General features: G+C 37.9%; 1 protein-coding gene across 1 annotated transcript in view; it reads right to left on the reverse strand.

The window, feature by feature from the left end:
- mme (membrane metallo-endopeptidase) overlaps positions 1-11,847 on the reverse strand; it is a 63,003-nt gene that overhangs the window by 47,045 nt on the left and 4,111 nt on the right. The window contains exons 2-3 of the mRNA XM_015370219.1: positions 3,844-4,020; positions 2,742-2,777 (exon numbers count right to left, since the gene is read on the reverse strand). Coding sequence (XP_015225705.1) covers positions 2,742-2,777; positions 3,844-4,020 — 213 coding nt within the window. The remainder of the gene's footprint in view (positions 1-2,741; positions 2,778-3,843; positions 4,021-11,847) is intronic.

Here is an 11,847-nt window from a genome sequence, read left to right on the forward strand (position 1 = left end):
TCCATCATCCATCAATCAATCCATCCGTCCGTCATCCATCCATCCATCCATCCATCCATCCATCCATCCATCCATCCATCCATCCATCATTTTTGTATACGTTAATGTTTTTGAGCCCTTTATAAATAATGCATTAAGAGGCATATGTGTGTGTTGTGGTACTCTTGTGTTCTTAAAAAATAGGAAAGCATTCAATAAATATATGTTTGAGCTCATTTCTGGAAAAGACAAAACACTATTGAAAGTGCTCGGGTTGAGTAACTTTAAGTCTATTAGCCACCACCTGAGTGTCCCCACCAACTTTCCTCACAAAGTTACATCCTTGATTTGTGTCACTATTTCCCTCCAACTCCAAAAAGTGTGTAGTCGGTAAGCATGGGTACAGCACATTCAGATAGATAGCACATTTTCATTCAAAGTATGTTTTTTATAGATCATAACCTTTGTTTGGATAGCGGCATAATTAAGTTTCAGGTCCAATTTTGTTTGCATGCAAGCTTAATAAATGAGAGCTCTGGTCATGAAAAACCCCAAATAAAACTCATACATGAAAGACATGAGCCCAACATTAAAGTTTGTAACAAGAATCACATTTAATGAGGTGTTCTCAGCAACTACCACAGCCGGTGGCTTTACGATGCCTCCCATGTTACTAATTGGTACTCTGACATTTTGGGGAAATATGCTTAATCATTTTACACCAAAGTGTTCAGAGAGAAGATTAGCTCTGAACTTGTTAAAGGATGAAAGCAGCAGCTGATCAGCTGAATGCTAGAAAATGGGAAAGCAGCTAAAAGGCTCTGTGATTAGAGTAACCTAATCCTTCGACAAATCTAAAGAGCCAAAAAGCTCATTTCAGATAGTACTAACAGAGAGCTTAATTTGTTTATTCTTTTGTACTGTAACTATTCAAATGTAGAAAATATATGGATAAATACTAACCATTCACATAGATTATTTCAATTAATCTCACTTATCTTATTGGATATACAGTAAGACATGTTTTTTATTCAGTCATTTAAATGGAGTCAGGCTACCTTTTTCTTTAATTTCAGTCTTTTTTCAGAGCCTGTTGCTTAGAAAACCTATTTGTAAACCTTGGTATTGATCATACTGTAGGTCTTAAAGTTTAGGTAAAGCTAAACAATTCAAACATTTAACTAGCACAGTAGTGAGATGGCAAATGAAAATGTACAGATCATCTATAAAGTTTGTTAAAACACTTTCTGCTCTTTAATGAAATAACAGTCAATGGCAACTATAAAATAAAAAAAAAGTGTCTTTTATTTCTTTTTACCAAAACATTGTTTTCTGACAAGTAAAATCTCAACATTACAATTGCTAGGTTAAAACATCCTACTAGCAGTAATTGGGTCTTATTCAAGCACCAGCAGCGGAAATATGTAAGTTGTTTTTGAGCTGCAATTAAATTACTGACGGGTGCTCACTCTGGGATCCCTTGTGACAAGACTGTCTATCAAAACTGACTGAATTGGGACACCAAGACTGCAGAAATGATTCAGAAATACATTGGCATCTGTTGCTGAAAACTGGCACCAAATATTTTTGTTCTTTTTACTTATGTTAGTGTTCATAAACCTACCAATAAATACTTTACATATGGATAACAATTTATTACATATGGACCGGACAGGTTTACTTTCATCAAGTGATTAAATATTTTTTTAAATAGCCTTTTTTTTCTTTTTTTTTTTGTTCAGCGGTGTTGTTTACCTTCAGACTCTCTTAAATCACAAACACTGATCCTAATAGAAGCAAATGACACTTGGAGTGCTTTAAGAGTGGTGCCTGGCTCGTTTTTGACCTGTTGGATGAGTCACCCTTGGAGTGGCCCACCATCCTCCAAGGTTTACTACTATTCCATGTTGTCTCCATTTGTGGATAATGTCTATTGCTGTGTAGTAAAATACCAAAGCTTTACCCTTTCCAGACAGAGAAACATCGGGGACAGATGATTGACAGATTGTAGCATAAGGTGCTGTGGTTGTGGTTTGGGATATTTAAGTCTACTTTTTGTTGAAATGATTCTGCCAGTTCTTTTAGAGTAATCATCTAATTTCAACATGTTTTTCTGTCTGAAGGTAATAACATTTTAGATTAGCTCAGCAAAACTAGGATTTAAAAGCGATAAATAATCTGAGAAGGGAGTTTAGGTAGATGGCAAAGAAGAAACCCTGAAAGACTGGGATCTCTTTAACAAGAATACATTTATATATCAAAATATCAGTGGAAACAAGCAAAGCCCTGGTTAAAAGTTACAACAAGAGTTTGACTGCTGTAATATATATTGTTATACATTTTTTTGATTACCTTTAAAGCAGTATCAGTACTTTTCAACATGCTTTTCTAAAAAAAAAAAACATATAAAAATTAAACTTTACTCGTACTTTGTTTTAGTACCTTTGACAGATTTCCCTATAAAAAAAGAAAAAAAAAAATTGGGGATAGATACATTTAAAATTTGACAACGGTATGAATATTGTTAGGCTTAGAATGTGGGTGTGAAACATGCATAATAATAGGTCTATTATGTCAGTTTCATCATGGCTTTGACTGAAAGAGAACATGTTCAGATTATGAAGAGACAGTTTTCTGTAAATATGTCATAAATGCTTCTGCAGCAGTTTCATTTCTGCTTGGCTGTCTCCCTCTAGGAAAAGTCAAAGGCTTCAGCGTGAAACAATAGAGAGAAAAAAAGCAAACAAACAGAAGCTGCTTACCTGACTGCGTGCAATCAGCTGTCGTGCAAATTTCATCTGCAAGAGAATGGAAAACATATTTTCATTACTCAGTGGGTGTTTCGCACTCATTAATTATTACATCTAAATAAGTTTACTTTCTGCTTCTCTTCTTTTTTTAAAAGTAATTTGTCACACATATGTACAGTAGGCAAAATGAGTCCTATTTACTGCTTTCACTCTTTCAGAAATGTGTTATTCGAAGGGAATCTGGGATGTACTGACACACCAGCAGAGTGCAATCTGACCTTTAATATACCCCTCCATGGGTTACGTTTTAATGCACTCAGTGTGAACATGGTTGAGTGTACACATGGCGACAGACGTGGGCAAACCATTTAGCATTCAATTTCCTGACAAAGCAGCTTACACATTTATAAAGCACAAGACAGCAAAAATTAATAATAGCTCAACACACCCACAAAAAACAGACAGACTCCATCAAACTTAATTTGATAACCCTTTCTGTCAGGATTCTGCAATCATGACCGGCTGAACTTTGTCAATAATTAATCTATACCTCACCTGCTTGTGATTGCTGGTACTCAAACTCTGTTTGGCTGCTTATTTTAAACTTGGAAAATCAACACATCAAACTTTGACATTAAACTAAAACAAGAAAAAAAGGTTTGAACCCCGCTTCTCAATTTCCCATTTGTCATCTTTTTTTGAAAAATGTCAAATGCATAACATTTTCCATTAAATATGCCAAGAACAGTTCTTAAAATAAAGCCTACATTTAGTAATTTGAGATAGTGTGTGAGTCATGCAAACCTTTTAAATTGGACCTTCGAACACACATGCATATTGTTCTTCCTTTTTTTATTCTGTGCGAGACAGTATTGTAGAACTGTACTTAAAAGCACACAGCTCAAGTGCAAGTGTGTTGTATGGCAGCAAAAGGACAGCTCTTCTGCATGCGCATTTTTACTTACCGTTAATCATTAAGTGAAAACCCTGAATGTCCTTCAAAAAAATCCTTTCAGCTACAAGTTTCACTTGTTTTGCTCACACAGTTCATCAAAAAATAATAAAAAAAACAACTTGTTAATTGTCAGTGATAATCCTTAATCATAACACTCACCAGTCTTCTGGGTGGCAAAGAGGATGATGAGGGCAACGATAACAATGAAGAGCAAAGAGACAATAGTAATGAGGCCAATTTCCAGAGAGGTCCAGCGGGGCTTCTTTGCCGATTTCGGGGTACTGGTTTCTGTCATTCTCAGGTCCTCTCTTTCACCACCCAGCGGTATCGACTCACCTAATGGGGGAATACAAAACAAGTAAATGAAAAAAAATTGTCCGAGAACAAGCTTCCTGTTACTATTACTAAATAGAATCCTGTTTGCATCTGTTTTCTCTATGATTGCTTAGCATCACTTCAAGAGTCATGCAAGCCTAAAGACTTTAACCGATCCTAAATGCAAGCTATTTAATGCTGCAATAGACAACATGAGACCTTAGCTAAATGGCAAGGTCACCATCACCAGGGAAACCCAAAATATGGTTGGGAAGTGTGTTGAAGAACAAAGAAATGAGTCCTCTTACACAGTGGGCACAAACCAGGACTTCAAGGTGGATTTATACCTGCAGAATAAGTAATGCGATGTCTGGCATCTTTTGTAATCTTCTCAGTAACCATTGAGTTGCAACATTAACAGTCTGACAACAGACATGTTGGATTTTTATAATATGTCTATTCTTTGGCAGAAATGGGCCCACATTAGGTCACATGTTAAGAAATATTTTCAAAGTTGTGTCACTGATTAGGAAAATAAACGAAACATTTCCTAAGTTTTGCTTTTAATATAACAACATTAACAACCTGTAAGAACCTTTGCATTTTAACTGGATTTCTAACTAGATTTGTAATTTGTAACCTTTGTATTTGTAACAGTGTGTGCATTTGGGTAGCATAGTGCTCCTCTTTCCCCAATGGTTCCAGCACACTGCTTGTAAGCTGCCTTAAGGAAAGTTACTAAACTTTCCTACATAAACAAGAGAGAGGAACATTAATGTTTGTGAATTGTACATTCTTAAAAAACATGGTAAGCCACAGCATGAAAACTAAAGAAGAGTCATCAATTATTTATATTCAGTAGGTAAGGTTGTTTTAAAAATGCAGTTGGTTAGCTTTGACTAACAGGTCAGCCAAGTCTGGCAGATAACCTTACTAGCAAACCATTTAAAGCTTTGATATATTTGATTTTCTTGTGACAAAGAGAAGCAGAGCACCCTCTACAGATTTGGATGTTAAATCATCATTTAATCAAGAAACTTTTTTCTAATAAGAGAGGAGGCTGTTCTCTAAAGGTGATGCAGCTACATTCAGTAAAAGATAAATGTTTTTTTCACTATCTAAGCTTTCCATCTATCTTTTAAACAATTGAAAACACTCATTGAGAAAATGTCTATTGACATTACAGCTATCAAATATTTCCTATAGATGCTTACCTTTTTTGCAAGTATTCAATTTAAGTCTGATGTTAGTGTAGGTGGTTAGCTCCAAGTCCTTAAGCTCAAGAGGCTACCTTTCTATAAATAAATTTTAAGATTCTCTATCAGATCAATTCCAGAGACTGGGCCATCCCAAGCATTGATATGGCTTGCAATCAGTAGTGACATATAGGTAAAATTGAAAGATCAAGTTAAAACGCTAATCTGCCAGGGGTATACATTTGGGCTATAGAACTATTAAAATTGTATGCATAACTGTGAATAAATCAATTTTAATTGTAATTATTATCATATAATATTCATTAAATTAGAAATAATTGTTCCTTGTTGTGTTTTAAATAAAGTCATTTAGATCATCCCCTTCATGAACCACTACCCTAACGTGGTTTAAGGCTTTCAGTGCTTGGATGACTCCAGCAGAAATTTATGGTGCCTGTTAGGGTATCCCAGGGCAAACAAGCTCTGGATGATGACCAGAAAAAGAACCTTTTGAAGTCCACATCAACAAAGCAAGTGACCGCACCTAGTACGGCCCTTACCCTGGAGCTAGATCTGGGGTTGGAGTTCATTAGTGAGCACCTGGAAGTCACAACTGGCTAGAAATATTCTTGCAATCAGCTCACTTCCATGCACAGCCCTGGCTCCAGAACCCAGCTCCTTACAGGAAACTTGACTCTCCTCTACTCTGGAGTGGCCCTTGGAGGGCTAAGAATCAGAATCTGATTTATTGCCAAGTAGGTTTGCACTTACAAGGAATTTGACTTGGTGTTGATGTTGCAGACAAATTAGGTTATATATACAGAATTCAGAATCAATATACTATACTACACTATATATATAGTATACAATATACAATATATATACAATATATATACAATATATACTATATATAGTATATAGCCAAATACTATATCCACAGTAGACTGTGAGTTAATGTAACGCAGGAGGTGTGGAGATGCTACATTCTAGGTCCTGAATGGGGAGGGAGAGAGGCAGTGTCAGCGTCACGGGGGTCTCTGGGCCTTGCTGATAAGGCTGGTAGCGGATGTGAAGAAACTGTTCTTTTGCCATGAGGTTCTTTTGCCATGGACCGCAGCCTCCTGCTAGAAGGGGGTGTCCAAAATAGATTGTCGCTGGGGTGCGAGATATTAGCCACAATCTTCCCTGCATGCCTAGGAGTCCTGGAGGCGTAGAGATCGTCGAGGGATGGAGGATCGCAGCCAATCACCTTCTCTGCAGACTGGATGACACGCTGCAGTCTGCCCTTGTCCTTGGCGTTGGCACCAGCGTACCAGATGGTGATGGAGGAGGTGAGGATGGACTCAATGATGGAGGAGTAAAAGTGCACCATTATTGTCCTTGGCAAGTTGATTTTTCTTTAAGCTGCCGCAGGAAGTACATCCTCTGCTGAGCTTTCTTTGTGAGGGAGTTGATGTTCAGCTCCTACTTTAGGTCCTGTGAGATGATAGTTCCCAGGAAGCTAAAGACTCCACAGTGTCAAATGTGGAGTCACAGAGGTTGATGGGGATAGCTGGGGCTGAGTTCTTCCTGAAGTCCACAACAATCTCCACTGTTTTTAGCACGTTGAGCTCCAGGTTGTTCTCCTTGCACCAGGTGGCCAGATTGTCAACCTCCCACGAGTAAGCAAACTCGTCACCATCAGAGATAAGTCAGATGAGATTGATGTTGTCTGCAAACTTCAGAAACTTGACAGACTGATGACTGGAGGTGTAGCAGTTGGTGTACAGGGAGAAGAGCAGAGGCAAAAGAACACAGCCCTGGGGAGAATCAGGGTTGATGAGCAGTGAGTAGGAGACATGTTATCCCAGCTTCACGTGCTGTTTCCTGTCAGCCAGGAAGTCTGTAATCAACCTGCAGGTGGACTCAGGCACACTCAGCTGGGAGAGCTTCTCCTGAAGTAGAGCTGGGATGATTGTATTAAAGGCGGAGCTGAAATCCACAATCAGGGTCCTGGCATGGGTACCTGCGGAATCCAGGAGCTGGAAGATGTAGTGAAGGGCCAAGTTGACAGCATTGTCTGCAGGCCTGTTGGCTCTGTAGGGAAACTGTCCAGGAGGGGGTCAGTGATCTGTTTGAGCTGTGAAATCACAAGGCGCTAAAAGGACTCCATAACCACAGAAGTCAGGGCGACGGATCTAAAGTCATTAAGTCCTCTGGACATTGGCTAAGGTGAGTCTGCATAGCTCCCTTGAGTTTAACGGTTCATCCAGGTGAATGAGAGTGTTGTATACCTGTATCTTTAAAAAGGGTGGAGGACTATGTGCTAAAAAGCACCTCCCTGGTGCTTGATAGCAGTCCCAAAGGGCTTCATTGGAAGGAACAGACCTCCAACACTGAACACGAGTGATGTTTTGCTATTGGACCTCTGTGCAAGTCTTAGATTGTCCATACTAAATACCATGTCAGAGCATAAGAGTGTCCATCTGTGCACTTGGCATCAGAGCACCCTAGGATCAAGGATTGACTTTGTAGTCATATGCTCTGACCTTCAGCTTAGACATTTTAGTTAAGAGAGGGGCAGAGAAGTCAACCAAGAAGAAAGATAAACAAACTTGGCAGGCCTTAGTGAGAAATCACATCTTTCAGGTACAAGGTACATTTCTGGATTTACAGTTTGGTCTGCAGTTCTGCCCTGGCCTATGGTCATGAAATCTGGATTATGACCAAAAGTATAAAAAATTTTATTACAAATGGCTGAAATTAGCTTGCTTTGAAAGGTTTTCAAGCTTAGAGATATGAACAGGAGCTTGACCATAGTAGAGCTCTGCCACATTAAAAGAAGTCAGCGGAGGTGATTCAGACAGCTGTTTTGGATGGCCCCTGGATGCTTTCATTAGGAAGTGTTCAAGGCTCTCCCCACCGGGAGGAGGCCCAAGAGAGGGCCCATAACATGTTGCAGGTACTATGTCTCTCAGCTAGCTCCATATTGCCTAAGGCTTCTATGGGAGAAGCTAGAGGAGTTGTTTGAGGAGAGGGAAGTCTGGAGGTCTCTGCTAAGACTGCTGCCTCTGCAGTCAAATCCAAAAGAAAAAAGAAAACAATGAGGACAAATACAAGCACTTAGATCATATAATACCTTTGGACTGTTTCATGCAAACACTGTGAAATAATGCAAAATTGTTGTATTGTACTCATTGGTATACTATCAATATCTTATATTGTTCGATGCCTTGCATCTCACAAGATATGTCAAAAATTATGCTTTTCAGTCCACCCTTATAACTTATTTTTTCTTGTAGAATGTCCTTTAAGTTTTTTGGGGGGGTTTTTTGCTATAAAAATATTGGTTTCATTCAGAACAACTCAACGGTACACACAACTTTAGTTATTAGTCAGGTACGAATTAGGTAATAATCAGTTCCTTATTAACTGCTTAATATGACGCTTGACCCCACAAAGTCCATAAAAAATAGCTAGGCAAGAATTTGTAACAAGAACAGATGAAACAAGGTGCTGACAGGAAACTTTTTTGTAAGCAGTGACCTGACAGGTGAAGTTTATTCAGATCCAACATGGAGAATTTCTCATCTCTTTCTGTATAACTTCTATTAGTTTCTGATTAGTTACTCTGTGTTTCCCAAATAACTTAGCAGTAGTCCGATAATAAGGCTGGGCTAGGTGTTCAAGCACAGAAAATACTAGTACTAGTACCAACTACCCATTAGTTCCTGATTACTTCCCCAGTAGTTATTCAAATGTTGTATACCTTACTGTAAATTATAGTTGATCTTATTTTTACTGGTATTCTTAGTCTCTGCAGTCAAGTACAAATGATATTACGGACAGACAGACTATGCAAGCAAACACTCAAGCGCAAAAGACAAATGCAACAGAAAAGCGCTGCAAACAAATGAGAAACAAGCTGCGAGCAGGTGTAAATATAAGGCTAACAGCAAAATCAGCTGCAAATACATGTATGATGCACACTCCAAACACAAAAAAGTGAAATCTTATAAGCAAAACACACCAAATGAATAAATATCTATTTCCCAGACAAAGGGGAAAAGTCAGATGTGGAACCAATTCATGCAGGAAGAGGTTCCATATCTGTGATGTTAAAGTTAGTTACAGGTCCAGCACCAGTAAGGTGATAAACATCACAAATCTGTGAAAACATCTAAAACAGAACCATAAAACTTTATTGTATTTTATAGTCTTATATTGACACTGGACATGCAACAAATTTTAGGTCAATTCTATAAGTGTTTTGTTTCTATTTAATCATATTTGGGTTATGATTAGAATTTGAGATGGACTCCTTTTGAACACTGCTTAACTTGTGTATGTCCATGTTCGTTTTCTTTTAATATTCTGGCCGATATACTGTACATTGAACAATTTCAGATATTAACCGATATAATGGATATCCCATATCAGTCAAGCTCTAATTATTATTAGTTGGTTTAGGGTGAGGATAACCGAAGTAAACTTCGGAAGTAAACTTCAGACACCCTCTATTACTTAACTGCCTTCATTGTAATTATCTAGCTTTCTAATAGTTACTTGATTTTGGAATTCTATCCAAGCAGAGCAAAGGACCATCAAAACACTATAAGGATGGACACTTAGTGTATAAAATCTTATTTCACCATGATCAAATGGTTTTCTGGCTTTTTAATAGGTATATAATTTGACTATGCACCTTTAATGAAAGAATGCATTTGACCATCTTATGATTCGACACAAAGAAGTAGCAAGTTTGCCTCTCTTCTACAAGAAGGGGAAATTAGAGATAACAGAAGAAATTCATATACAATAAAAAGACAGAAGAGGGTAAAACTGTCAAGCATAAGATGAGAACAACTTATGTTCTTACCTTTACGGCTGTGCACTTCAGATCAAGAAACAACCCAGAAAAAAAAAAAGACTTTTCCTCTGCTCTTTATAGGTAAGAGTTGTTTCCCTCTTTGAGCCAGGAGAGAATTTTACAAAGTGCATATAACAAGCACTCAATTCTACCTGTGAAGGTCTGGAGCCAATTAATCCCTAATCCTTTAACAGCACCACATGGATTCATGCACACAAACACTCATACATGGCCATGCACACAGCATAACTTTACAACCCTGTGCCATGAGGTGTGTGCGCAGATGGGTGGGTCTCAGTGCCAGGAGCCCAAGATGAGAACATCGCATGACCAAAGTCTCTTTTCTCCTTCTAAAGAAACAGGCCTATCATTTATGACACACACATACATTTATCGCTGGAAAATATGTTCTTGCTGAGTGTTGAATTGCCTATCATTCCTCTGCATGACAAAACAATAGACCAACGTAAAGTAAACTTTCCTGATTATGGTCATTATCTAACCACATTATTGTACACAGTCACTTCGGCTCCCTCCAGGCTATTTTCTCAGCTCTGAAAGAAGTCATGACATCAGCACAGGTCATAAGATTTACTACAGAAATGTGAAGATTGAAGGCAAGTTTACTATCAAAAGATGGGGAAGTAAAAACAGAGATATTGGAGTCATAAAAATGACAGTTGCAGAAAACAAGCTGATGTGTTAATCAAAACTTCCTTTTAGTTCCTCTGTGTCTGCAGGATAGGACAGAAACTCCATCGACATCAAAAAAGAAAAAAAAAAAACAGCTCTAATAAAACCATGTGTACATGTCAGCACTAGAGACTATGCATAATCTTCATTCACTTTTGTCGAGACACGATGCATGTAGAGCATTTGAATGTTGTTTATTGGAAAAAAGAATGTGACTATGACTACGCCAAGTCAACTGGGCAGAGTAAACATTAAACTAAGAGAATTTCAGGTTACACATTACAAGACTATGCCAGAGACATTTTATTTTGTTCTAGTTTGTTTCATTGCAAATGGTTATTGGATATAATATATACTTTACAACTTCTTCACTCTCTGTACATAAAAGTATTTTTTGCCTGAACTATATTTTATGTTGTTGCTTTTCAAAGAAAACCTTGGTAGACACAAACTGCATTTTTAAATTAATGATTATATATATTAAGGGGGGAAGGCTGAGAAACCTGCCCTATAAAGGAACCAAATTCCTTGTAAAGAGAATAACTGCTGTGCAATACTTGGCAACATTGGCCACCATCATGCCTTTGTGAGATAGGATTTACATTTCTGTGGATGATTTTAAACCAACTCTTAATTGCAGAATTGTTTCTAACTTAGGCCAACTGAATAGTTTCTGAACATAAACGGCCTGCATCATGTGAAGCATTCTGATTTTAGAATTCTGCAATTTTTTTTAATGGAGGTAACTGGCTGATCTGTATTGTTCACATCTTTTGTATCTTTTATGGTAGCCTGAGAGAATACAAATGAAACTGGCCACCGTGGCTAATTGTGGCATCTTTCGTAATAAGCACTGTACCATTTGATATATAAATGTAAATTATTATCCCACAATGGGGAAATTCACTATCTGCATTGGGATGCCATTGTGCGGAGCCCGGGGAGCAGTGTGGGTGGGGTTAAGGGTTTTGTTCAGGAACCAGGAGTGGAGGCTCTGGCGATCGAATCGGGTACTTTCAACCGTTCCAGAGCATAAGAGCACTGCTCTAACCAATAGGCCAACATTCCCCAATATATATATATATATATATATATATATATATATATATT

This window comes from Cyprinodon variegatus, unplaced genomic scaffold (genome assembly GCF_000732505.1).
Source record: "Cyprinodon variegatus isolate N-32 unplaced genomic scaffold, C_variegatus-1.0 Scaffold44, whole genome shotgun sequence".
Taxonomy (NCBI): Eukaryota; Metazoa; Chordata; class Actinopteri; order Cyprinodontiformes; family Cyprinodontidae; genus Cyprinodon; species Cyprinodon variegatus.